This window comes from Leiobunum rupestre, chromosome 1, assembly GCF_980474605.1.
Source record: "Leiobunum rupestre chromosome 1, qqLeiRupe1.1.hap1, whole genome shotgun sequence".
Classification (NCBI taxonomy): domain Eukaryota; kingdom Metazoa; phylum Arthropoda; class Arachnida; order Opiliones; family Sclerosomatidae; genus Leiobunum; species Leiobunum rupestre.
The window spans coordinates 69253392-69277721 of record NC_143384.1 but is presented as its reverse complement, the minus strand read 5'-3'; the positions used below and the strand labels follow the sequence as shown (position 1 = coordinate 69277721).

Here is a 24330-nt window from a genome sequence, read left to right as displayed (position 1 = left end):
GTCCCTGTAAAGAGGCGAGGGGGAAGTCATTTCCGAAGCCCAAAAATTTTACCCCTCAAATAAGACGTCGTGCGGTTGGACCCAAGTGCCAGACTTTCTCCCCCTATTTACTTTTGCTGATACTCAGTGTATATTTTATAATGAGATCCTTGCTTGAAATGTACCAAAGAAAATACAGATGAACAGGCTTGTTTAGTTTCTTCCCCTCCATGTAGTTCGGATGTCAAAAATTCCTTAATCAATGGGTATGGGAGAGCAATTATGAATAGGTACTGATGATTAACATTTGTTAATTACAAAATAGTTCAAGGCTTGAAAATGATTTTAAAATTCATTTTAATTTTTTTGTTGCAGTAACAACTTAGGCATGTTGCTTCGCAATGCCTTAAGTCAATATGTGAGGTATAAATTGAGTGGATATTTTGTAGTAAAAAAAGCCAATAAATTCAGTCTTTGTCTAGCGGAAGCATGAAGCCTCTTGGGAGTGCGAGGCCACGTGCGGTTAATTGGAAGAAAAACTACAAATAACAGTTTTTTACGAACCCAAACCAAAGCTCATAATATTCCTAGACCATTATGAAAGGATTGCGTAGGCTACCAAAAATGTATTAATATAACTAACGCAGTCCTGAATATCAGACAACGAATGCTGTGTCTACTCAATAAAATCGCTCTTAATGAAATAGGAAATGTTTACAGAGCAATGTAATGTCTGCTCGCAGTTCGTCATCTATTGGTAATCGGAGGGCTCAGAAAATGTCACTCCATCACCTGAGAAGGAGCTAGCAAGCCTTCCAATGGAGAACAGAAGTCTGATTTTTTTACCCAAAAAAAGAAGCACTCCCAATGGCAATAATACATAATTAATTTAAGTGCTTATTTTACGACAAGAAAAGCAAATAAACTAAACAATCAATTATTAAAAATAGAAGAAATATACCACCATTCTGCATCTTATATTAATTAGACTAAATATTACGCTTAAAATTAATTGATTAAACCAATTTTACACAAAAACTCAAAGAAAACATCCTAAGCCGCTTAAAATAAAGCAGACCACACTAATAAAAGTAAATACTACTCTTACAAAAATGAACATTTAACTATCTAAATTAATTATTTCATTACAATATAAAACACAAAATATCACGGACATTTAAGTACATACAATACCCCCGATGTATTAACTATATTTTAAATATAAAATTTAAATTTGAACAAATTTCCAATCATCTTATATATTAACTAAACAAAACCTAGAGATACAAAAGAAGGTTCTTGGTCAATTCCAATTACGAGCAAACAAGTAGTAATTACATTTAATTAAGATTAATTTAAATTAAGGTTTACATTACCACTGCCCCCAAAACTAACAATGTATTTTTCTAGAAAAAAATCATAAAATGTTTTATTTAAGTAAATTTTTAATAAATAAAAATCGGATTTGAATGTTTTTTTTTAAATAACTGTTAACTTACTAAAGAATTTTCCCGAACTACACAAATTATGACCTAAAACATTTACATTTAAACCATTGCAGAGATCTTGAAAAACATTATAGAAGTGAAAGGATAGAAAACAAAGTCTTATTTTGAAATTTCGAAACTTCAAAACGAATAGGTAAATTATAGAAATTTAAAAATAAAGGCCCTAAGACCAATTTCCAGAAATAACGTGATTTTAAATACCTAAAACATGGCATTATCATTTCTTTAACTTCAACCGTAAACGAAGCTCAAAGTAACATCTTTTTGGTGATCATACCTTTCATGATCGTTATTGCCAGACTCTTAAAAAATTCGGGTTCTATTTGATCCCAGGGAGAGGGTGAATCTAATTTATTCAAGTCGTAATTCTGTACGATAAAGTTGACTGCATTTTTTTGCAAATCTTTGCACTCGTTCTTCGAAGCCACTCTCAAGATATCTCCCATATTCTCCAAGTTCATCGTGGTCTTCAGTTGATCGGCGCACAACGTCTTTAAACCATCGATAAGGCACATGTGAGCCAAATCCAGCAAGATCAAACAAGTATTTGTGAAGTTGGGAGGCATCTGACCAGTGTACAAGTAATGCAATAGATCTTGAACCACGTCAGCCTCGAAGACATCGACCCAGTTGACGACACTCTCCTTCTTCTCCCGCATGTTAACTTGGAACATTTTCTCAAAATATTCCGACACGGATGCCAGTAAAAACTTATGACAGGGAAAGTCTTTGCCTTTTGTCTTAATGACGACGTCGGTCAGAGTACCCGAATCCAGCATCCTTTTGAAGGAGGGTAGCTGCGGTTTCTCAACAAGACAGGATTTCAAAGTGACTTCCACCATTATATTCGTTAGTTGATATGGCGAAAAGGCAATCTCTTTCGCAAAGTTAAACTGGTTGTAGTGTGGACCAATCAAATCATTCTTTTCCTTTGTTAGCACTACATCCCCCAACATACCGTTAGATTTACCCTTAATAACAATTTCATAAAAACTTCTGTCGTATTTGAAACTATTCGATTGCTTCCCGGACAGAGATATGTTATAAGTATAACAGAACTCATATTTATCATGGTTCCACTCTACACGGGACGAGTTAAAATCGAAACCCCACGAGTGAGTTTCATTGCTATCATTGCAAGTAACAGGAACATCCACTACAATCAATTCGCAAGAATTAACCGGCAAGCAAGGTTAACTGATCTTCGGATCATGCGATAAACAATCGTGGTGTCGGAACTCATAGCGCTTAAGTTCAAATGGACAGATCAAAGAAATTTGCGCAAGTTATAGAAACTGTACCTTTTAGCCGCAGTCGTTTAAAATTTATTCAAAGTTCCTATAATAACATATACCGCACTTACACCACAAATAAATTACGGGAAAGTAGCAGTCCCAACGTATCCCGATAGTTGTAAAATGATATTATCTAAATTCTATTTAATTATACGTTCTTTAATTCATTAATTTGCTATTACTCCGATGGCAAATAAACTATCTCAATTTAAAGTCAGGTCCTATCGCACTATCGCTTTGAGATGTGAGAACATAAAACAGAGTCGCCTCTTCAAAATCGGTCTTCAAAACCAAAAGTAAAACTTAGTTGATGAAATAGTGGATGACGTCAAAACCAAAACTAAAGAGAAATGCTGGTATTCGAAAGCTCGAGTTATAGGTAATGCATGTAGCAAACTATCAAAGATATAATCTGGAGAGGTCGTTACCCTGGGACGATTTCTCTCTACCGTGGGCCTTCCGAGCTGAGGGCGGAGGATAGTTTATCGGTTCTGCTCATGCGCGACACAATTACGCGTTTGAATGAAGTCACTTTTCTCCTCCGTCAGCTGTTAATAAAATTACAAGTTTATCGCGTTGCGTTTTGCTTACCACCAAGGTCTAATGTTTGCTCTCCACAAGGGCGCGACATAATGTATTTTTCTTTACGTGCACTGTTAAAAATAAAGGTTTATAAAACGACCAAAATTGGACTTTTAATTTATTTCAAACCATTTGTCTACTGAAAACGGTCTAATCAATTACTTTAGACCCATTTTAGTCTTTCATGTTTAATACAATACCATACCTTTTGGGGTATTGAAAGGGAACGAGCCCTAAGAATAAACCATCTCCAGTCCTGGTGGTAAAGGTATATAAATTTTATGTTCTAACATTTAGTCCTTTAGAATACCCATTTAATTCCCTTAAACGAAGAAAAAAATGATACGGACCAATTTCGAGACTAGTATTTGAATACTACGTTATTTCTTTTTTAATATTTTCTTTAAAATAACATAATGCAAGGAAATTCCAATCACCAGGAATATTTAACTAAGGTTAACTCTTTAAAAATTTGATAACAGATTAAAATATAGGGGATATTGATTAAGTATTATAACCCAAATATTGGCACCACAGAATTCTTGCTACGTGTATATCAAAAACTGAAAGTATTAAATGATACTTTACGTTCAACGACTATTTCCCCCTAGCGAAAACCAGCTTAATCTGGCCATGTTAATGGTTAATCTATTGAGTCGTATTGAATAATAATAAAAAAAGTATTAAATAAGGGCCTATAACGGACTGAAAATAAAGTTAAAAAGGATTAACTTCTTACTGTTTATGAAGTAAAATGGATAAAAGAGTGTAAAATAAGTAGGGATGCAACGGTTCCACTTTTTTGGACTACCACGGTTCTGGATCCGGTTCCGGTTCCTCAATTTTTGCTTTATCGGTTCCGGTTACGGTTCCGGTTCTCAAAATTTAGAACCGATCGGTTCCGGTTCCAAAACGGTTCCTATACGGTTAGAGTGCGTTTAGTATTAGTTAAAGTTAAATACACAAGCAATTCAAATGAAGTTAAAGAGAAATACAACCCACCACATTTATTTATTTAGAATATAAAATTTGTTTTTGATAAATTATTATTTAATAATAGTAGCTTTCTCAGTGACGTAGCTATGGGTTCGGGGTCCTCCCGCGGAACTGTTTTTGGGGTCCCTTATAATCATTAAGCCCGAGTCGCGATTATCGCCATCTAGAGTTAGGGCTCACATGTATCGCCTTCTACAATTAGATTTAACACTTAATTGCATGTTAAATATACAGGGTCTTTTTTTTTGCTCGGAAAAGTGTTTTTTTTTTCAAAAACTATTTATAGTACCGATTTCAAATTTGGAAGGCCAATTCTCTATACCGGGGGACATCAGTTTGAGAAATTTGAGCGTTTTCGGTAATGTTTTTCACCAATTTTGAAAAATTATTTTTCGACCACTAGGTGCGAGATAAAAAATTTCTATTATAAAGTTGTAGACCGTCATCGAAAACCCTTAAAAATTGTTCACTCGACGAAAAACAACTTATTTATCAGTGAAAATTCGAGCTTGAAAAATTTACAAGTTGGTGAAGCCAAATTACGATTGTTTGAAACGATAATTGAAAAGGGAACAAGTCTAATACAAACGTAGTAGAGTTTTCACACTTGAAAAAATGTACACGTTTGGTTTTTAAATGCAGATATTTTATTCACATAAATTTTTACAAAACATTTTCAATAATATCACCATTGGCTGCAACACAGGTTTGTGCGCGGACAATTAAGTTCTCAAACGCTTTCTCTACCATTTCTGGTGTGACGTCTCGGCAAGCACTGATTATTCGTCTAATGAGTTCCTCCCTAGTTTCAATGGGCGTGGCGTATACCTTTGCTTTAACGAATCCCCAGAGAAAATAATCCAGCGGTGTTAGGTCAGGTGACCTTGCTGGCCAATGCACTGGACCATTTCTCCCTATCCACCTTTCAGGAAACTCGTTGTTGAGGTGCTCAGTTACTTGCGGGAAAAATGCGGAGGGGCGCCATCTTGCTGAAACCACAACTGACGTCTTTCAGCCAATGGAAGGTCGTCGATTGCGTCACTCATTTCGTTCTGTAGAAAATGTAAATACCTTTGGCCGTTGAGGTTCGTCGGCAGGAAAAAGGGACCAATCAAACGGTTTCCAACAAGTCCAACCCAAACATTGACCCGTCAAATTGAACCTGGTGATGATATTCAAAACCCCAATGTGGGTTGATGTCAGACCAAAGATGGCTGTTTTGATGATTAAAGGGCCCATCTCTAGAAAATGACGCTTCGTCGGAGAACAAAACATGGCGCAAAAATTGTCTATCTTCTTGGACAGCATTTAGTAACCAGTTGCTAAATTCATAACGTCTTTGATGGTCTCCGTCAATTAGTCCTTGGTGGAGCGTAGCTCTGTATGGGTGATAGCGATTCTTACGAAGAATTTTCCACACACGATTTGCAGAACAACCCAAATCAGCAGCGGCGTTAGCGCAACTGTGACGAGGATATGCCACAAAGTACGCGAGTACATTGTTCTCGAAGTCTAAATCCGGTTGACCCAATCCGCGAAACCTAGGTTGCAAGTTACCAAATTGATTGAAATCGTGAATTGCTCGTCTTACTGTATTTACAGATGGTGCTCCATTTGGATGTCTTTCTGCGAAGATTTCAGTCACTCTTCTAAGGTTTTGCGCTGCTTCTCCATAGTAAATGGCAACTATCTCGGTACGCTCAGCTACTGAATAACGAGGCATTGTTCGAAATATTATCAAACACTGATAATAATCTCCCAAAGTTTTCCTTTAAATACCCAATGCATGTTTAGGATTGACCTATAGCCTCGTGTTTTTTAAATCCGGTCGTTTTTTTAACCAAAGTTTCAACTGGATTAGGTAATTCGGTTTCAATTATCGTTTCAAACAATCGTAATTTGGCTTCACCAACTTGTAAATTTTTCAAGCTCGAATTTTCACTGATAAATAAATTGTTTTTCGTCGAGTGAACAATTTTTAAGGGTTTTCGATGACGGCCTACAACTTTATAATAGAAATTTTTTATCTCGCACCTAGTGGTCGAAAAATAATTTTTCAAAATTGGTGAAAAACATTACCGAAAACGCTCAAATTTCTCAAACTGATGTCCCCCGGTATAGAGAATTGACCTTCCAAATTTGAAATCGGTACTATAAATAGTGTTTGAAAAAAAACACTTTTCCGAGCAAAAAAAAAAGACCCTGTATAAAACGCTTAAAAATGCTTTAAGCCCTAAGTGAAACGATTAAGATAAATCACGGCAATCAGCGTCTGGAGCATTAAAAACAAAGGTTCTGGTAGAACTTGGAAGTCAGGAGATCAGACTCCCAAGTCCGACCAGAATCACGATCTAGATGACTTAATGTAAAATAATTAAAAAAAAATTTCTACTATTCTCTCGTAGGGAACTCATTTAAGCGCGTTATTTGTTTATTCAATAAAGTAGGGTAAAAATGATAATTTGAGCTTTTGAAGATTTCAACTGACCAAAACGTTGAAAGGGCAATAACATTAGTTGCCCCTCCCAGCAAAATTCTAGGGAGGGGCATTGCCCCCCTGGTTCCTACGCCCCTGCCTCATTTCATTGGAAAATGTAAAGACGGGATATCTATGAATCGTTCTGATTTCAGTTGAGTATATCGTTCTAAATGGAGTCCTTATTATTTCGTTCAATAAGTATTGTCATTTGTGAAGTGTAAGCAAATGCAAAAGTTGAAATTTTAGATTTTCTAGACAAAAACTACCCAGACCAGCGATTATATTATGCAAACGAATTAGCCTTACCTTAAAAACTTCAGAAACACACCTTAGTTATTAATTTACAAGGTTTAACGATCTGCTATAAAACACGTGTTTCGATACTTTTCAAACTTCAGTATGTTACTTTCTTTATGTACTTTGTTTGTATATTTATGCGACGGTTATTGTAGTTGTATTTATAAAGTTTTGGGGGCGCCTGTTGAAACAATTAATAAACTGTTTGTAGCTTAATAAAATTCGTTTAGTTTTCTTTTGGTATTAATGTTCAATTAACATAAATACGACTTTACTAAAGTTATACAACTCTTCGACAACTCCGTAATTCACGATTATCGTAGCGCCCACGCTCCGCTCAAGTCTTTGTCGAGAATGCCGGCTCCGGGTTTTGAGACGTCCTAGACTCCTAGTTATTTTTCTGTTGCATTTTGTTTTTGAACAAATGTAACAATAATGTGGCTTTTTCGTAACGCTTCGATATTTTTTATAATAAATTCTATATTCCTTGTGCCATTGAAAACGTTTCCATGGAATAAAAATATCGTGATTGACTGCCAAAAAGCAAAGACGCGCGTTTTTCGTCAGGTAGCTGGAAGTGACGTAATTTACATCATCTCTCGTGAACAAGGTTTCATTAAATTTCAAGGTAATATAACCTCAGGTTTTTGGTGTGGAACACCAACGTTTGCAGCTTTAAAAATGTTTGACGCCACTGTATACAGGGAAATTTGAAAAAAATGAAGGGGTTTTCGATAAAGATTGCTCTGCAAGATATCAACTACAACTACAACCGTGAATCAACTACAACTATCAGCTAGGCTAATACCCAAGGCACCACCTTAGGCCTAAGTCATCGAGCGACTTTTAAAGCCTTTTTAATTCAGGTGGATATATTCCCTTTAAATAAATTATTTTTATTGTATACTTTTGAGTAATGTAACCGTCTAGGAGGCGCCCTCTGGTTTTATTGTTATATATATTTTTTCGTTTTTCATTCCATTTTGTATTTTATGTTAAGTCCCCGAGTGTTTCCAGGTTGTGTGTAATACTCGTCTTGTTTTGGATCCGGAAAGTCAAGTTAGTCTTTGTGTATGTCCCCTCGAACTTTCCGTCAACATGGGTTTAAGGTTAGGTTGACGTACTTTATGTAATATTGCAAAAATAAATTACTTCCCTATGTAATGACTCTTTTTTTTTATAAGTAAACCATGTTATAACAGAAATTTTCCGTATTTTTCCGAAAAAAATAAAAAATGTTTTCATTCCATGATTAGTCTAATCAGGAATTCATACCTCGAACTTGGAGTGGTTATTCGGCCGTATTCCCTATGGTAAGATCTCGGGGACCGTTTTCGGTGACGTGTATGAAAAAAAAAAACTCCCCCTCGCGCGCGTCTCCTCTGAGCCTCTCTTTAGGAGTTTTAACCCCGCGCAACCTCCCGTTTTTGCAACTGAATTTTTGTTGTCGTCTGCTCTTCAAGTTCGCCTATTTATCTACCGTTTTCGAATTGGTAGAGTACCATACCCGTAAAATTTTTGCCTTTTTATTATTTACTATAAAATCATTCATGCATTTTCCCCACAAAGCTTTGTATAAAGATTCGGACGCGTTTTCCTTATTCTTAATGAATTCCAGTATCTTTTTGTGGCCCTCCGTGAAATTAAAATGGCAATTCCCTATCCAACGTTTTTGTTCTTTAAAAACTTCATCTAATATAACTGATTTTAATTTTTGTTTCAATAGGTTTAGTGTTACTTTCGACTCCTCGGTCATTTTGAAATTTAGGTTAGGAGGTTTTTAAGCCAATGAAAATCTTACGAGAAAACACGTATGCTCTGACGTCAAAATGATGGGGGAAAAAACGGTCCCCTTAGATGGAGACGGATATCGGCCGAGATAACCATTTCAAGTTCGAGTAATGAATTCCTGGTCTAATATATTGTTTGCAAATTTAAATAAAGCGGAATTTTCGCCTAATTTTTTCGAATCTAAAAGTAACACTAAACCTCTAGACTAGTTTAAACTGATTAAAGATGTAAAACTATTAATGTTTTGTAGTATGTTTACTGTTATTATACATTTTATTCTCTGGAAATGTTTCCGCATTTTATTTTTCCGGAAAATTAACAACGCTAGAAATTTCTAAATTTAAGAAACGTTAACTGTTTAAATATAAATCTTAGTTTAACTCATGTGTTTAATAATAAAGGTTGGTCCCCTAGTGATGTTTAAGGTATTTAGTCCGCAAAACAACTATTTTACCAGGCGATAAATATGATTTAATGGTGATCCCCATTACGTTTTAGACGAATATTAAAGTAAATAAATGTGGATTTCAGTGTTAAGCCTAAGCACCAATAATTCAACCGCGGAAGATAAGAAGGATAAGTTTTATCGTCAGTTGGAGGAAGTCTTCCCTCGAAACCCTGAAACTATCGTAAAAGATCCAAAATAGCCGTAGTATAAACAATGCTTTCGAGTGAGAAACCCCGCATAAGAACCTGTTCTCAGACCTCACGAACGACGTCATCCGAAAACTACCGTGTCACGTAGACCAGAAAAAGTATAGCTAAAGGCGTAAGCCACCCCCATCTGACCCATGGACCCAATGCCCAAGAAGAGCACCATCATTAAGTAATGAGAGACAGGCCGAGGGTATAAAAAGACCCTGCACTCTCGAAACAAAAAAAGAACCCCGGAAGACTTAGAAGCAGAAGCCCTGCTCCGCCATGGCCCGCCCCAAACTTAGCAACTCTAAACTTTAACCAAACTTAGAACTTTTTACGAAGTCTAAATGAGATGATGAGGTCCCCTCGTCTTCTTATATCAATCCATGATGGCGTCCACCGGGTCCCCTGACGTATCCCGCCACGAAAGTCAATAAGTCCATGGAGAAGGCTAATCCAAATTCAGAGTGAGCGAGAAACGTCAATTCTATCCAGAGTCGGAGAGTCCTGTTCAGGTCCGAAAGAATTACCCAACGAAGTCTGTTGGGAGTCTACTCGCGCACACCCGGAAATCCCGTAATCCGTAAGGTCCCGGAACCTCGTTAACCGAAGAGGCTAAAGTAAAGTCGTCAGATTCCAGAGAAAAGGACCGCCGCCCTCCATGGCAGCTTCGAGTCAAGCGACGCGTCGTGAAACAGGAGAGAAAGAGGGCTCTGGGAGCCACTGCGCTTATCGGGAAACACCAAACCCTTCCCGCGTGCGTTTGGACGAAGGGTTGTGGCTATTTGTGCCCCCTCCCCCCTCGCCCGTATCGGATTGTCAGAACGAGACTCCACGCAATAGAAAAGAAGACGCCTGACAAAATTACAATTGATAAGTAGTAGATTCTCCTAAGTTTCCTTCTAAAAAGTCACTGGGTTAAGTAAAGTCCCACACCCTTAAACTGATAAAATCACCCCAAATCTGAAGTTTCCCCTTTAAAAACCCACTGAACAAGGCCGAGAAGCGAACTAAAGAAAAATGGGGTTTTTACTGGAGCGTAATAGGTAGCACCATCTACTAAACTTTTCGATGTTTTATTTTGTAGCTGCGGTATTTACGTTTAAACTGCGCAGTTAGGACCTCGGTTATTTGACGCTTTATAATCAAACTCTTGTTATTGTTAGATTTAGTAATTTAGAACAGTAAACAGTATGATAAATAAATATTGCGTAGTGAAAAGTTGCAAAAGCGACTCTCGATACTATCATCGTAATCATATGGTAGGAGTTCATTTCATCCCTTGGCCATGCTTGGCCTAAGCATTAGAAAAATGTAAATCTTGGCTGTCGTAATTGAGCCTTAGGCGAATAAATACATTTTCGTTTCATTGGGTTCTTCTAAGTCAGTTTTCGTTTTAATTCTCAGTTCAAGTGGATCAGTGTCATCAATAATAGTAGCTTTTTTTCTAAGGAAATTAAATTTATTCTATTTAATATGTTGCTAAAATATATTTATAAAGGTAATATTTACCAAAGGTCTTCTTTTAGGTGGCATTTGGGTAATTCCACGACAGATTTTACAACCTTGGGCACCCTATATTTTGAAATAACCCTGAAAACTTCTCCCTGTAGTTATTTTGGTTGAAAAACACGATTCTGAAGATCCGTTCTGTAGTTAGTTAGTTACGCCATGGTCATTGTTAACTATAACCTGAACTTTAAGCAGATTACGAAAAGCGTTTCCGTCGGTAACTCTAGCACGTAACGAAAACAGCCAATAATGAAGTTGCCCTGTTTTTTCTGCGCGCCGTCAATCGAGCGATAGAGTAACCAAGCGGTAGCATCAAAGTTCGTAGCGTAAAATCGTAGACGTGGGCCGTCCCGTATTTATTCGCCTAAGGTAATTCGTAATCGTTTGTCTTTTATGTGTAAGAGTGGTTTGGGTCCGCATGCGCAGTTCCCATTTCCGCAGCTCCCTTTTGCGCAGTTCCCATTTGCGTTTTCCTATTTTCGTAGTGGCCATTTGCGTGGCTGTGCATTTGCGTAGTTTCTCAATTCGCACAAATTTTCCCATTTCCACATATTGCCGTGTCCACAGTTTTCTCATTTGCGCAGTTTTCTCATTGGCGCAGTTCAACGTTTTCGGAATTTACGATTAGCGCGCATTTATATTTGCGCCGCTTCTTATGACGTAAATGCTGTATATTAAGTCATTACGTAAATATTGCGTATTAAGCCATTTTTTCTTGAAAAAGGGTGGTTTGTGGGGTTGTATTTTTTTTATAAATAACCTTCTTTAGCTTCCAAGCCTTCCACCGGCATTGCTAGCGTACGATTAAGGTCCGGTCGCGCGCCGGGAGTAGTGGCGTACTCCTGTAATCCCAAGCGTCTGGGAGGCAGCAGAGTTTGTGGATGGCCGTATGAGGACGACCACCAATCCCCTAACGGGTGGTCGGGATACTTCCGCCGCGGGTGTCCCCACCCCTGTCCCCACGTATCCCCCTGTTATTGTGTGCTGGTGTCTAAGGCCTTGGGTCGACAACGATGTGTAGATGTAAAAAAAAAGGTCCGGTTGCGCTGTAAACACCAATGATTTTCATGGTTTTTCTCAGGTGAAATATCGTTCGTCGAATCTTGGGAATATATATCTACTCTAACAGCGAGTTGTGGCTTTCCGGCCGTTCCACAAAGAAACGGTTTCTGCCTAGCTTAGGCCTGTGGCAGTCATCTTACCTTACCCAGCCGAAGCTTGCGGCGGCCACCTGACATAACCTAAGCTCAACCGGAACTATAGCCGGTGCTACGCTGGAAATGTGAGATTATCTTATGCATCATATGCTATATATTGGCGCCTGAAAATAAGCTCTCCATAATACAGCTGAATTAGGTCTAAAGCAACTGTTACAAGCTACATTTGCTGCGTAACAGATACTACGTTTTCATTCTATTCGACTAAACATGTATACCTTAGAGAATAGTTCAACGAACAATATTTAACCGTAGAAAAACATAAAAATTATTGGTATTTACAGTACGACCGAACATAAAACATACACTAACAGTTCCACTTCATGCTATTTAAAGTTATGACTAAAAGAACCGACACGAAATACCTTTTTCCAAGGAAAAAATGGCCTAATATATATTATTTATGATATGAGGAGCCGCGCAAATAAGAAAACCGCGCAAATGGAAAACTGCAGAAATGGGAAACTGTGCAAGTGCAAATCGCGCAAATGGAAACCACTCAATTGTATATGCACTAATGGGAAAATATCTGCGCAAGTGGAAAACTGCGCTAATAACAAATGCGTAAATGAAATGCGCAAATGGAAAACTCGCGCAAATGGGAAACTGCACAATTGCATATGCGTTAATGGGAACTGCGCACATGAGAAAAATGCGCAATTGGAAAATATCTGCGCAAGTGAAACTCGCGCAAATGGAAAACCGCTTAATTGGATATGCGCAAATGGGAACTGCGCAATTGGACCATTACCGTAAGAGCTTAGCTTTTAAAAAATTTACAGCTCAAATGAATTGGAGTTTTGAAATAAACCTTTTAAGTCCATTTTTATGGATAGTGATTTAAACATGGTCCACTAACTCCTCTTCATTGTTTAAAAAAATCTACATCGAAATTTAAAAATCATTTAAGACTTGGCAAAATAAAATTTTGGTTTTTCACTCTTTAGAGGAATAGCATTTATGGGTGCCTTTGTAACAGATAAATGTAACGGTGCATTTGAATATTATATTGAATTTCATATTCACTTTTAACAATAAAATTCGTTTAATACAAAATGTTCTAGTTTTTTTATATTTTAACATTATTTACTTACCTTCAAATATAAAACAACCATTAAAATGTAAACTGAAAAAGTATATTATATTTATTTTTCCTGAGACTAAATCTGTCCTGCCACATGCTTCCATCCCAATTTTACTTCTCCAAAATTTGGTTTTTACTCATCAAATGATCTTTATTATGCTTATTGTGTACAAATGAATAACCAAAAGAGAATAAAGCAGCGAATACAAAGGAGTCCCCTGGAGGAAAATTGTTTAAACGGAGGTTACATTACCACGCTGAACGGGTTTCGCGATTTTCTGAAGTAAAAGTTCAGCCGAACCTGGTTTACTAGTAGCTTCATGGAGTCTATGCCCGATTTATTTCTTATTTTTATTTTTTTGGTTTGGGCAAATGGTGCAAAATAATATTTGAACCGTATTTTTAAATTTACAGCTGCTTTAGCAGTTTAAATGGAAACACTTTTTTACATACACCATTATCTTAATTAATTTTAATAGTAATAGTAAGTGTAGGGAGCTGTTGGCTCGTGTGGAGTCAAAGAAAGGCCATTACCTTCTTACACATTGTAACCCGGCCCCGAATATTAGCCTAGCTGATTATTTTTTTATTTTAATAGGAAGTTGAAATTGAATCTCAGGGTAGCTCCAACCCATATGAACATAATAATTAAAAATTTTCATTTATTGTAATTAAATATCTTCAGAGATTTATTATAAACTTCTGTTTCGGATAACTCTACGCTTAGTGAGAGGCTGAATACCATAAGCAGAACTTGCTAATCTGATAATTAAACGTGAATCGAGTTGGTTTCACGTGATCTCGAACTGCTCCAGAAAAAGGATTTTAAGTGTAAGCAGGTTTATAAATACATGTATGAACAGACATCAAAACCAAAAATAAAACTTAGTTTTGTATTAAAATTTCCAGGACAGCTTTATCAGCGCGTAGTGGAAACCCTATGAATGTGATGATTTATGTAATTTTTGGTACCATTCTCTGGCCAATTGGGCTATGCTAGAATTAGTCAGGTCGCAAAATGTAAATTTTTTACGAAATCGTGCGTTTCGTGATAAAAGAATGGAAATTTGTATACATAAATCTTTTTACATGCTCAATCGATTTAAGACGGGAGGCCATCCGTAACTATTTGGTAACGGCCTTAAACAGCGATTAAAACGCGCCGTAAAGTGCAATCGTCCTACTCTAACGACCCCGGGAATAAGCACCTGTCCACGTGACTCGTTGGTATGAGAAGGAGAAAGGTTTGTTTAAGCGGGCATCCGTAAAAGTAATTTCTTACACTTTCTCCACTGACTTGATCGCTTTAGCGCCTGCTGCCGTCGGAAGGGAAAATTATCTTCCCCCTTTCCGTAAAACGTTCAGCGTAAAGGCTCGTCCACTGAAATTTGTACACAACACTGCGTTAGAGTTTTAAATGCCAGCTGCGTTATCTTTGTTTTGTTGTGGTTTTGCCAAAGCTTGTTCATTTTCCTTCGATTAATTTTGTGTTGAGTGGTCAGTCAGAGTGGGACAGATCTTCTAGTGGTAATTATGCAATTTTGTTTTACCTCTCCGAGGGGACTTTGAACCCTAGGAGGGGTTATACAATCACCGTGTCTGTCTGTGGGTCTGTCTGTGAGGCCTGCGAACGCGTTCGCATTTTCGGGGCAAAGCGTAATCACTGCGTACCCAGTTTCTTAGAATCAGGGAAAAGGTTTTTCCAAAAGCACCCTCTTTTTGTCATATAATATTTTAACCGGCCGGGATTCGAACCCGAGCCGTTTTGCGCGACAGGTGAGCGTTCTACCGCAGAACCACGGATACAGGTCCACCTCACTGAAAATTAAAAACTCTTCCGAGGATAGGTATATTTTGGCTTGCCAACTTGTCTTGATTTTCGTACGTTGAAGTTAGATTTATAATGTTACGATTGAAGCGACAAATAATACAGAAGAACCTACAAATTGGAATTTGTGCTTTATTTGTCAAGATAAAAATTCAGAAAAATTAAATTACCCAGCTAATTATTTCGAGTGATTGAAAAAATCGTCGTACAAATTCTTGCTTACTTTACGCAACTGGAAGCATATGGAGAGGGGCCTGAAATACTTCTCGTGTCGAATGACATTATTGGAAAAATACTAAAAGCAGCTTACGAATTAGACGGGGACAGCGAAATTATAGCTTTGGTAAGAGCAGCGGATATCTTTCGGAAATTGTTTTAAAACACAATTGGATGGAACTTTCCATGAAAATTGACAAATTGATTCTGTACCAAAGGCCTTACATACATAAATCACTATAATCTTATAGGGGTCATATATAAAAACACAATCTCACTTCTGGTCCCAACCGTGCTTGACAATATGTCAGCTACTGGTTTTCAACTGTTCTGTACGTCGACTAAATTTCACTTCAGCGAATATGAAGCGCAGTGAGAAAAAATTACCCGTCTCCCTTAATTCTGGGTGGTATTAGTCCACACCAAACTAGATCGAAAGACAATGTTGACACCCTATATAGACTAGGTCTCTCAGTCTCATACCAACTTGTTTTAGACTGTTGAACTGATCTTGGTAACACTGCCTAAAGCTTCTTGAGCAGTGTACCATAGCTCTAAAATTACCAACGACGAGTGTGTTTATGTAAAATATCCACCATCAAAAATCGCTTTATTACCGCTATTTCCAGATGTCTCTAAATCGATAGCCATGATTCGACACTCAATGGATGTGGTTAGAAAGGCAACGACGATCTTAAATCCTGGACAAGACCCGATCATAGCCTGTGACCAACTTTTATATAATATCGCCAAAGAGATCCAATGGCTATTCGGTATATGGAAATATACGGTAAAAATTTATACGTGGTCTTGCTAGGAGGTCTACACATAAAAATGACCCTCTTGAGAGCTTTAGGTGATCTCCTAGACGGAAGTAGGTGGACGGTAGCATTGGAACAAGCTAATGTAGTGAGTTCAGGGACGGCGAACTCAATTCTCAAAGCGTCACACGTTAAAAAAAACCGCGCGCGCACACCAAATTACAGCCTGCGCTTTGTATGGCTTGAGAAAACAATCTTATAACGAATATTTGCATTTTATTCATGAAGAAACGGTGGAATTATTTGAGAAATGCTGTGAAAAGTAAGCAAACTCAAGCCCCCAATTTCAATACTGGCAACTAATTCTAACGCTATTCTTATTTGGGACCGAGCAGTTCACGAGGGAATTTTTTTTATTATACATGTATATTGACTCGCTGAAGAATTTACAATGGATTTTTCATGCACTTGACCACAAAAATTATGCAAGATACGTAGCTATCCATTTGCGTGACATATGATATCGCTTAAACACAGATATTCCCAATTTTTGGAGTTCATGAAAGGAAAATTTACTGTTAAGAAAATTTTCCCGGATGTGATTGGACGAAGCACACGAGCAGAATAATGCGTGTGTTAAGGGAGATGGTGGCGCAGTGGGCCTTACAGAGAACCCATTGGCTCTTCGGAGATGGATGGTTTCCGAAATCAAAATGGGCCGAATCGTAAACGAGTTTCTGAATAAGGAAATGGAATGAATTGTAACTTTACTAGTCACCATGAGGACACGTCTAGCACTCAAACTGATTTTTTGGGGAAAAAAAACCAAATCGCTCATATCTGTCATTAACGACATGGGTTATACATTCACCGACACGAGCTCCAATTTACTCGTTTTAGATAGTCGTACAATCGTTGTTAATGATATTGCTGTCTCTTAAAAACATCCAGCTTGTTGGAAAAGAAAAATCGAAAGAGTTTATCAATAGTCAGCTCGTAGAGCGCAAAATAATATTTAACGATAAATTATCGAAAAACAAATTTCTCTCGTTTAGCATCCCTCAATTAAAATCAAGTCGAAATCCGAACTTCAGTTTTCTGCAGTGAAGCATGACAGTCGAGATCTCTTCTCAAAACTTTACATAGCTTATCAAGTTCGAGAAAGTAATTTAGATCAGTTCTTTTGTCACGAAAACTTAAGCTATCCGCCGTCTTTTTCAGAAAACGGAGCTATGAGACAAGGTGCAAAGTCCGACTTAATCCATATTTTGGAAGACTTAATCAGAGAACATGAAGATATTTCTTCCGTATCTGAAGTAGGTATGATTGTCATCGATGGTGCTTTTTTAGTGAATATTCTGAAACCCATCACGGCTAAAACGTTTATTGAATATTCCCAGTTATTAATTTAATATACTAAAGGCCAGTTTAATTAGTCAGTACATCGGGTGGACGTAGTTTTGGATATACATGTATGTGCAGAGATCTAACACAAGGAATAAAAGAGGAGAAGGAATGCGAATGCGAGTTGAAGGTCGAAAAAATGTTCCTTGCAAATGGTCGGAACTCCTTCGAAACGACGACAACAAGGCTGAACTATTTTCGTTTTTAGCTAAAACTGTAGCGGAAGCTCGTTTTCCTGGATTAGTAATTATTTGTCTACTTTCGCGCTATTTCAAGCTGAACTCTTTTAATTTTGTATTTTAACTTTTAAAATTAATTTTTAAGTGTTTTAGTGACTTAAATAATGTTGACAAATTTAAATTTAAAAGTAATTAAGCTATTACGTTTTAATTTGGACCCCCGGAGATAAACAAGTTGGGCAAGCGCCCAACTACCCTTTAGTTAGGACCTTATATCTCGTTAACTATTAATATTAGAATTATTAAAATTATTTCAAGCACTAGAGGAAGGTTCAGCCTAATAAGAAAAATATAATTCAAATATGTAATTGTTAAAACATAAACGTTCAGCTTGAACGAAAAAGAGGCTTTTACTGTATTCTCCCCCCTTAACATGTTAAAACTAATTTAATTAAATGTACTGACTTTGCGGTGGATATTTGAAAGAATTAAAATTTTGTATTTGGTACATTTCAGGATATTATTAACCTTAGATTTCAAAATAATCAATCGGTACAGTAAAGTCTGTACAGAGTTAAGCTAACTAAATTATTTTCTAGCTTGAAATGCTATCGCCATCTAGCGGGTTCTAAACATTCGTAGGGTTTCCCCTTGATCCTCTATCATTCAGTTTTATAGCAGCCATTATTTGACAATAATAAAATTAATGGATATTGTTACGGATTTGTACGTCAAATAAAAATATTTTTGGGAGAGCAAACAATATTTTTTTAATCTCAACTGAAAATCGGTCTACACACCACCGCTATTACACTCTACCAATTTAATCGGATTAGTTTCAAATTCTCCTTTACTGTTTTAGTTTTGTCGGACACACCTCGGAGTGACTAATTTTCCGAGAGAGCACATGCTAGTAACAATATGAACAACAAAGCTGCGAAAAAGGGCGAGCGAGATTGGAAACCCAGCTGAAAGCCACAAACACATAAAGTGCATCGGAATATCTTCTCTATTCGGGCACTAGTGGTTTTTTTAGACCCTTTTAACTTTGAACCCGAAACCTGTACATTCAACACGCATGCTCTGGCTCTTTCTCGTTTCAAACATCTTGAGTTTAAAGGAATTAAGAAATTTACAATCCCATCACGGTATATTCCCATTCGATCGAAATCCCATTCGACCGAATTCAATATGTTTCCGAAATATAGCCCAAAAGGCGGATTCGGTTCATTGGGACCTTTTGTTTTGTTTTTTACTTCTGCCCAGAGATATAGCAGGGTACGAAAAAAACGTTATACCTAAACAAAATTACTACAGGTGTACAAACGGTAAGGTTAGGTTAGGTTAGGTTAGGTTAGGTTAGGTCAGGTTAGTCTCTTACTTCCCTAGGGTGGCGCGCTTTTATAAAAATATTTATGCTTTGAACTTTTTATTTATATCAAGAATACAATAATTCGAACAATTTCATTTTTTAATGTGAATGGTTAAGTTTGTAGCAATTGCGTTGAGTAAGGCTAACGGGACTTCTTCATTCGATTTTTTCGGATTTTTTCATTCTTAATGTACAAAAACCCTCCTTTGTGAGCTATTTTCTCCATTTTAGCTAACTGGCTCCAATAAGACTATCAACACTTATTTATACAAGAAGTAAACCTATTTAAAAAACGTCTCATAAAAATGAAATTTGATGTACTATAAAAAATAATATAAACGTGCAAAATTGGGCTGTAAACCGCAGAATTGGGGTATTTTCAATCGATTGGGACTCAATGTTAAATCGTTTTCGAACGAATGGGATTTCGGTCGAATGGGCCAAAGCCCTATCACAACAATTACAGACACACTTCAAACATTTTCAAAGAAATACATTAACCAAACATCAATACGAGTTATGAAAAGCTAAACACTATCAATAATGGTAAATTGAACATATTTTCTGAACGACTATGTAGTCAACTGCTCTGAAATATATTTGATTAGCATCCCATACTGATTGCGAGCACACAGATGTTGGGACTGCATTTGTCTTAGCAGCCGAGGCTCTTTGTGTCCCTAAACTTTGCGACCTTAAACTTTGCGTATTTGCACTTGGCTAGTCTGCAGGTCGTTGGGCTACATTTGGTTTGACAGCCAGGGCTCTTTGCGGCCGTGCACTTTGCGGCCCTACACTTTGGGTGCCTAATTATCAACGGTGGACTGATCTCAACTAAGCAGTCGGGGCTCTTTGTGGCTCTACATTTTGCGTGTTGGAAACCGTGCGTGCCTACTTAAACGGATGCTTATAAACATTTATCAACGCGAGCGTGGTTGCTCTACCAAGTAAGATAATATTTCAGATGTAGAAATTTTGAAAAAGAAGATGTCGCTACTGACCTATCGTCGTACGTTCATTTTCTTATCGCATGGACAATGCCATAAACATGGGGTTCTGTAATGTCTGTATAATTAAGACCCACCTTATTTTCTAACCTTATTTCTAGCCCTCTTATATATTCTATGTTGTTGTGCAATATGCCCTTGAATAAAAAACGTTTTAGTTTGAGGAAGGGATCAGACACACGCGCAAACCATGAAAGCCTCATGAATAAATAAATTTCTCGTTTTATTTCTTAATATCTCGAATCAGTTAATCTAACGAACACTATACTTTACAGGTTCTATGCTAGACCTTTACTTCTGGAGACCCTATGATAGGCTTATGACGCTACCTACATGTATCTGGTTTTCGACGACCACAAAAAGAGGGCGTATGGGTAGTTTTTAGTAATATATTTATAAAATAGAAATCCTGGACGTAAACACGTAATACTTTGCAATTTCACATTCTATCCATTTACTACTACGGTTTCAAGGCTTCAAATTAAAGGTTTTAAAATACATATATTTCCATCAGATAAATTTGTATATCAATTTACGAAAAACTAATATTTTTAAACCTGAAATTTACTAAGATATATTTTAATTTTTTAAATTATTCCCAAAAAATCAATAAATTTAAAATAATGTGAATATCTAATCCTCTCACAATCACCAAATTTAATTTTGCCTTTTAACTGCTTTGGTAAAACCATTTTTGTCTTAATTAATATTAGGAGCCGATAAAGTAAATAAATAATGACTTTATTCTGGACTTGAAAATAAAGACGAATAACAAAATCAAAATGGACAAGTTGGCAAGCCAAAATATACCTCTCCTCGGAAGAATTGTCCCTAGTGGTATTAATTTCTCGAGATAACCCTTAAAGATATATCTCCGCAATTTAGAGTTATTTGTTAAAAATATTATCCCATTTCTATCCCGCCCGGTATAAAATTTTAATTATAATTAAAATAATTGAGACGAAACAACCAATTTTAATTTATTCAGAATATCATAAGTTAAGTAGTTACAACAGTAAGTTAGACGTACTATAACAATGCACAATTGAATTAAACCCTTTTACAAAACAAGTTTATCAGTTAAATATAATACGAAGCAAATTTTAATGAAAGAAATATCTACAGAGGCTTTTTGGAATTACTCGCTTACGAAATACTTGCCGCATCTTTAACGCTCATTTTATTTCAACACTCGCCCTTGATGAACATACCGTAGATATCTGGTAGTGGACGACTCGTTCACTTCCTGTTGACGTTGTGACGCATACCACATGAAAAAGACCAATGCCGTCCAATTTCCAATATCATATAATGACTCGCACACCCAAGAAATCATTGACTGCGTTAGAAATCGTAGATATCCAAATATCCACACTTTGTCCCCTCGGAGAGGTAAAAAGCAACGCAAAACTAAAGCACAGCGGTAAACGACCAGTTATCGGCGGCCATCGCCTTCAACATCGTAATGGACGACTTTTTGGGTTCCAGTTGATCCCAGGGAGCGGGTGGTTCACCTTTTTCGAAGTCGTAATTTCTGACGATAAAATTGACCACCATTTTTGACAACTCTTCAAACTCGATCTTAATAGCCACTTTCAAGATGTCTCCCATATTCTTCACGTTAATCGTATTCTTCAGTTGGTGAGAGCACAATGTTTTTAAGCCATCCATAAGGCCCATGAGAGCAATCTCCAGCAAAGTTAAACAAGTATTTGCAAAATTTGGCCACGTCCACCTCGATGACATCGACCCAGTTGACGACACTCTCCTTCTTCTCCCGCATGTCCACTTGGAACATTTTTACAAAGTACTCCGACTCGGATGCCAACACGAGTTTGTGGCAAGGGAAATCTGTTCGTCTGGTCTTGATCCTTTTCAACGGGGAGTAGAGTAGGACTAAAACTTAGCGCTTTTATTTCCAAGATGGCCGCCAAGATGGCCGCCAAGATGGCCGCCAAACCACCCCCAAAAATATTTTCAAAAACAAAAATTTTTGTCCTTGGAAAAAGTCAACATAATATTTTAATTTAAATCTCAAATTTCACCTTGAAGATGATCTTTGACCTCGACGCTCGAACACTGTCCACAACCACTAAGCCTCGGTCTATCACCCCAACAAGTTTGGTCACGATCGGACAAGGTCGAACCGAGATATCGGCGGTAATATGTAACCCCACCAAATACTTCCACTTATTTACTTTTGATATCGTTTTTTCGTTTTTTTCGTTTTTTCGCCGTTTAAAATGCTAATTAGTTATTTGCGAGATGGGGAAACCTTCGTTTTATAGCCTTGGCAACGTTTGGCCACAGCCAATCACGTAATGTCCAACTTACCCCTGTTGAAAATTAAACTTTATTTACTTTTTGGAAATAAATAAATAAACAATCAATACATAGTTTGCATCCCTACGTCATCAATGACGCAGTTCCAAGTATAGATATAAGAACCAAGAATAAATATTTAATTTGAGCTAGAATGAACTATGCCGCCATTTTGCCGGTGTAGATTTCTTAGTAAAACGGGAGGGTTAACAGTTTCAATCGTCTGTTTGCGGATTTTAATTATTTTCAAATGATTAATAAATTAGTTTCACGTTAAAAATGGTTATCTGCCTGGTTAAAAATTGTTCGAGTAGTTCAATTACCAAGGGAGAGCGAAAATTGTTTATTTGATAGCGAAGGTAATTGTAAAAAGGATGACCGCAAAGGCCTAACTTTGATAAGCTTTGTCAACTTCTTTTCGTAGATATTTCTGTCGTAATTTGATATTTTATTTAAATAACCCGGCCTTAGAATCTTATCTGACTTTGTTTAGGGCCCATTTAAAATTTGAAAGCATAAATCTAATTAGTTTTGTCGCTTTGACGAGATTACCAACAAAATGGCTACCTATTTAGTAGCTACGCGCGAAATGGTTTGAATTTTTGATCGCCCTCCCAGTTTCCTTGGAGACCATAGGACCCTCCCTTCGGTGCAAACTATGTATACACATTTTAAAACAAATTACAATGGGGCTGGTCAATATCCGCCCGAGATATAGCCCCTTATGTATAACCCCGGTCGAAATAAAATATAATTTAACTTACCCTGTCGAAATAAAATACATATTTTAAAACACAACAAATTGAAATAGGCCTGATTGTTCAATATCCGCCCAATAACTTATGTTTTACCCCTGTTGAAATGAAACTTTATTAACTTTTGGAGATAAATAAATAATACAATAACGACATAATAAACAATCAATACATATTTTAAAAACATAACAAATTACAATGAATAAAAGCGGTATTTTTTTAAGTAATTGTTTGTTTTTATTTAAATAATAGGCTTATTCACTTTCAATTATTTAAACATTTTGCAATTTTTATTAAACTATTGGTTATTTAAATAAATATTGAAATATAGCCGAGCTTATTTTATTCATGGATTAATCGACTGCCGAGCACTAACTTTTGCAACTCGAAAGACTATAATTTTACCCAAATAGAAGTCTGGTTAATTTTTAGTAGTAAAATAATATATATTTAAATAACATACTTTTATCTCCAAAATTGAAGAAAAACTGTATTTCTTAATATTCAACTCTCTCGTTTACACGGCGAATATATTTCTAATGATTAAAGGTATAATTCAAGTTTTTATACAAATTATGTATGTGTAGATATTAGTATTATCATAAATTAAAAACCCCGAAGATTTCAGGTTATATAAAAATAAGTCAAGGTAAAATCTTTTTTCATAATATAGTATATTTAAAATCACCTTTAGAAATAATTAATCAAATAATTATGTTTCAAAAATAATTTATATTTTGTAATTATTTTCAACCTTATTAAACGATAATTATAATACAAATTTATCGTAAATACATGTACTTTTTATATATTAAAAAGGGTGTTCGTATCGTTGGAATGTGCTTTCCCCCATCAATACACAAACCTGCTAACCTTGAGGAATTTAATATTTTTCAAAATATAAGTTATTTGTTGAGTTGTATAATATCACTGTAAAACCTAATTGCGAGTAAATTTTTTTTATTATATCACAGTTGAAATGGGAAAACGCAAGATGTCTCAAAAATCGCCCTCTTTAAAAGTTAAAAAAATGAAGTTATTTAAGGGGAAACCAGAAATTAAATGCAAATCGCCTACCGAGAACCCTTGTTATTACGAGGAGCCATG

The 24330-nt window shown here is 36.5% G+C and overlaps 1 protein-coding gene across 1 annotated transcript; it reads right to left on the bottom strand.

Moving 5' to 3' along the window:
* Positions 1 to 1735: 1735 nt before the first annotated feature.
* On the bottom strand, positions 1736 to 2443 carry LOC149966208 (kelch-like protein 40). Its single transcript, XM_090167495.1, has one exon. It carries the CDS (start codon positions 2441 to 2443, stop codon positions 1736 to 1738), a length of 708 nt encoding a protein of 235 aa, XP_090023621.1.
* Positions 2444 to 24330: the final 21887 nt, after the last annotated feature.

Excerpts from the sequence above, each read along its gene's own strand:
- LOC149966208 (XM_090167495.1), bottom strand. The coding sequence starts at position 2,443 with ATGTTGGGGGATGTAGTGCTAACAAAGGAAAAGAATGATTTGATTGGT.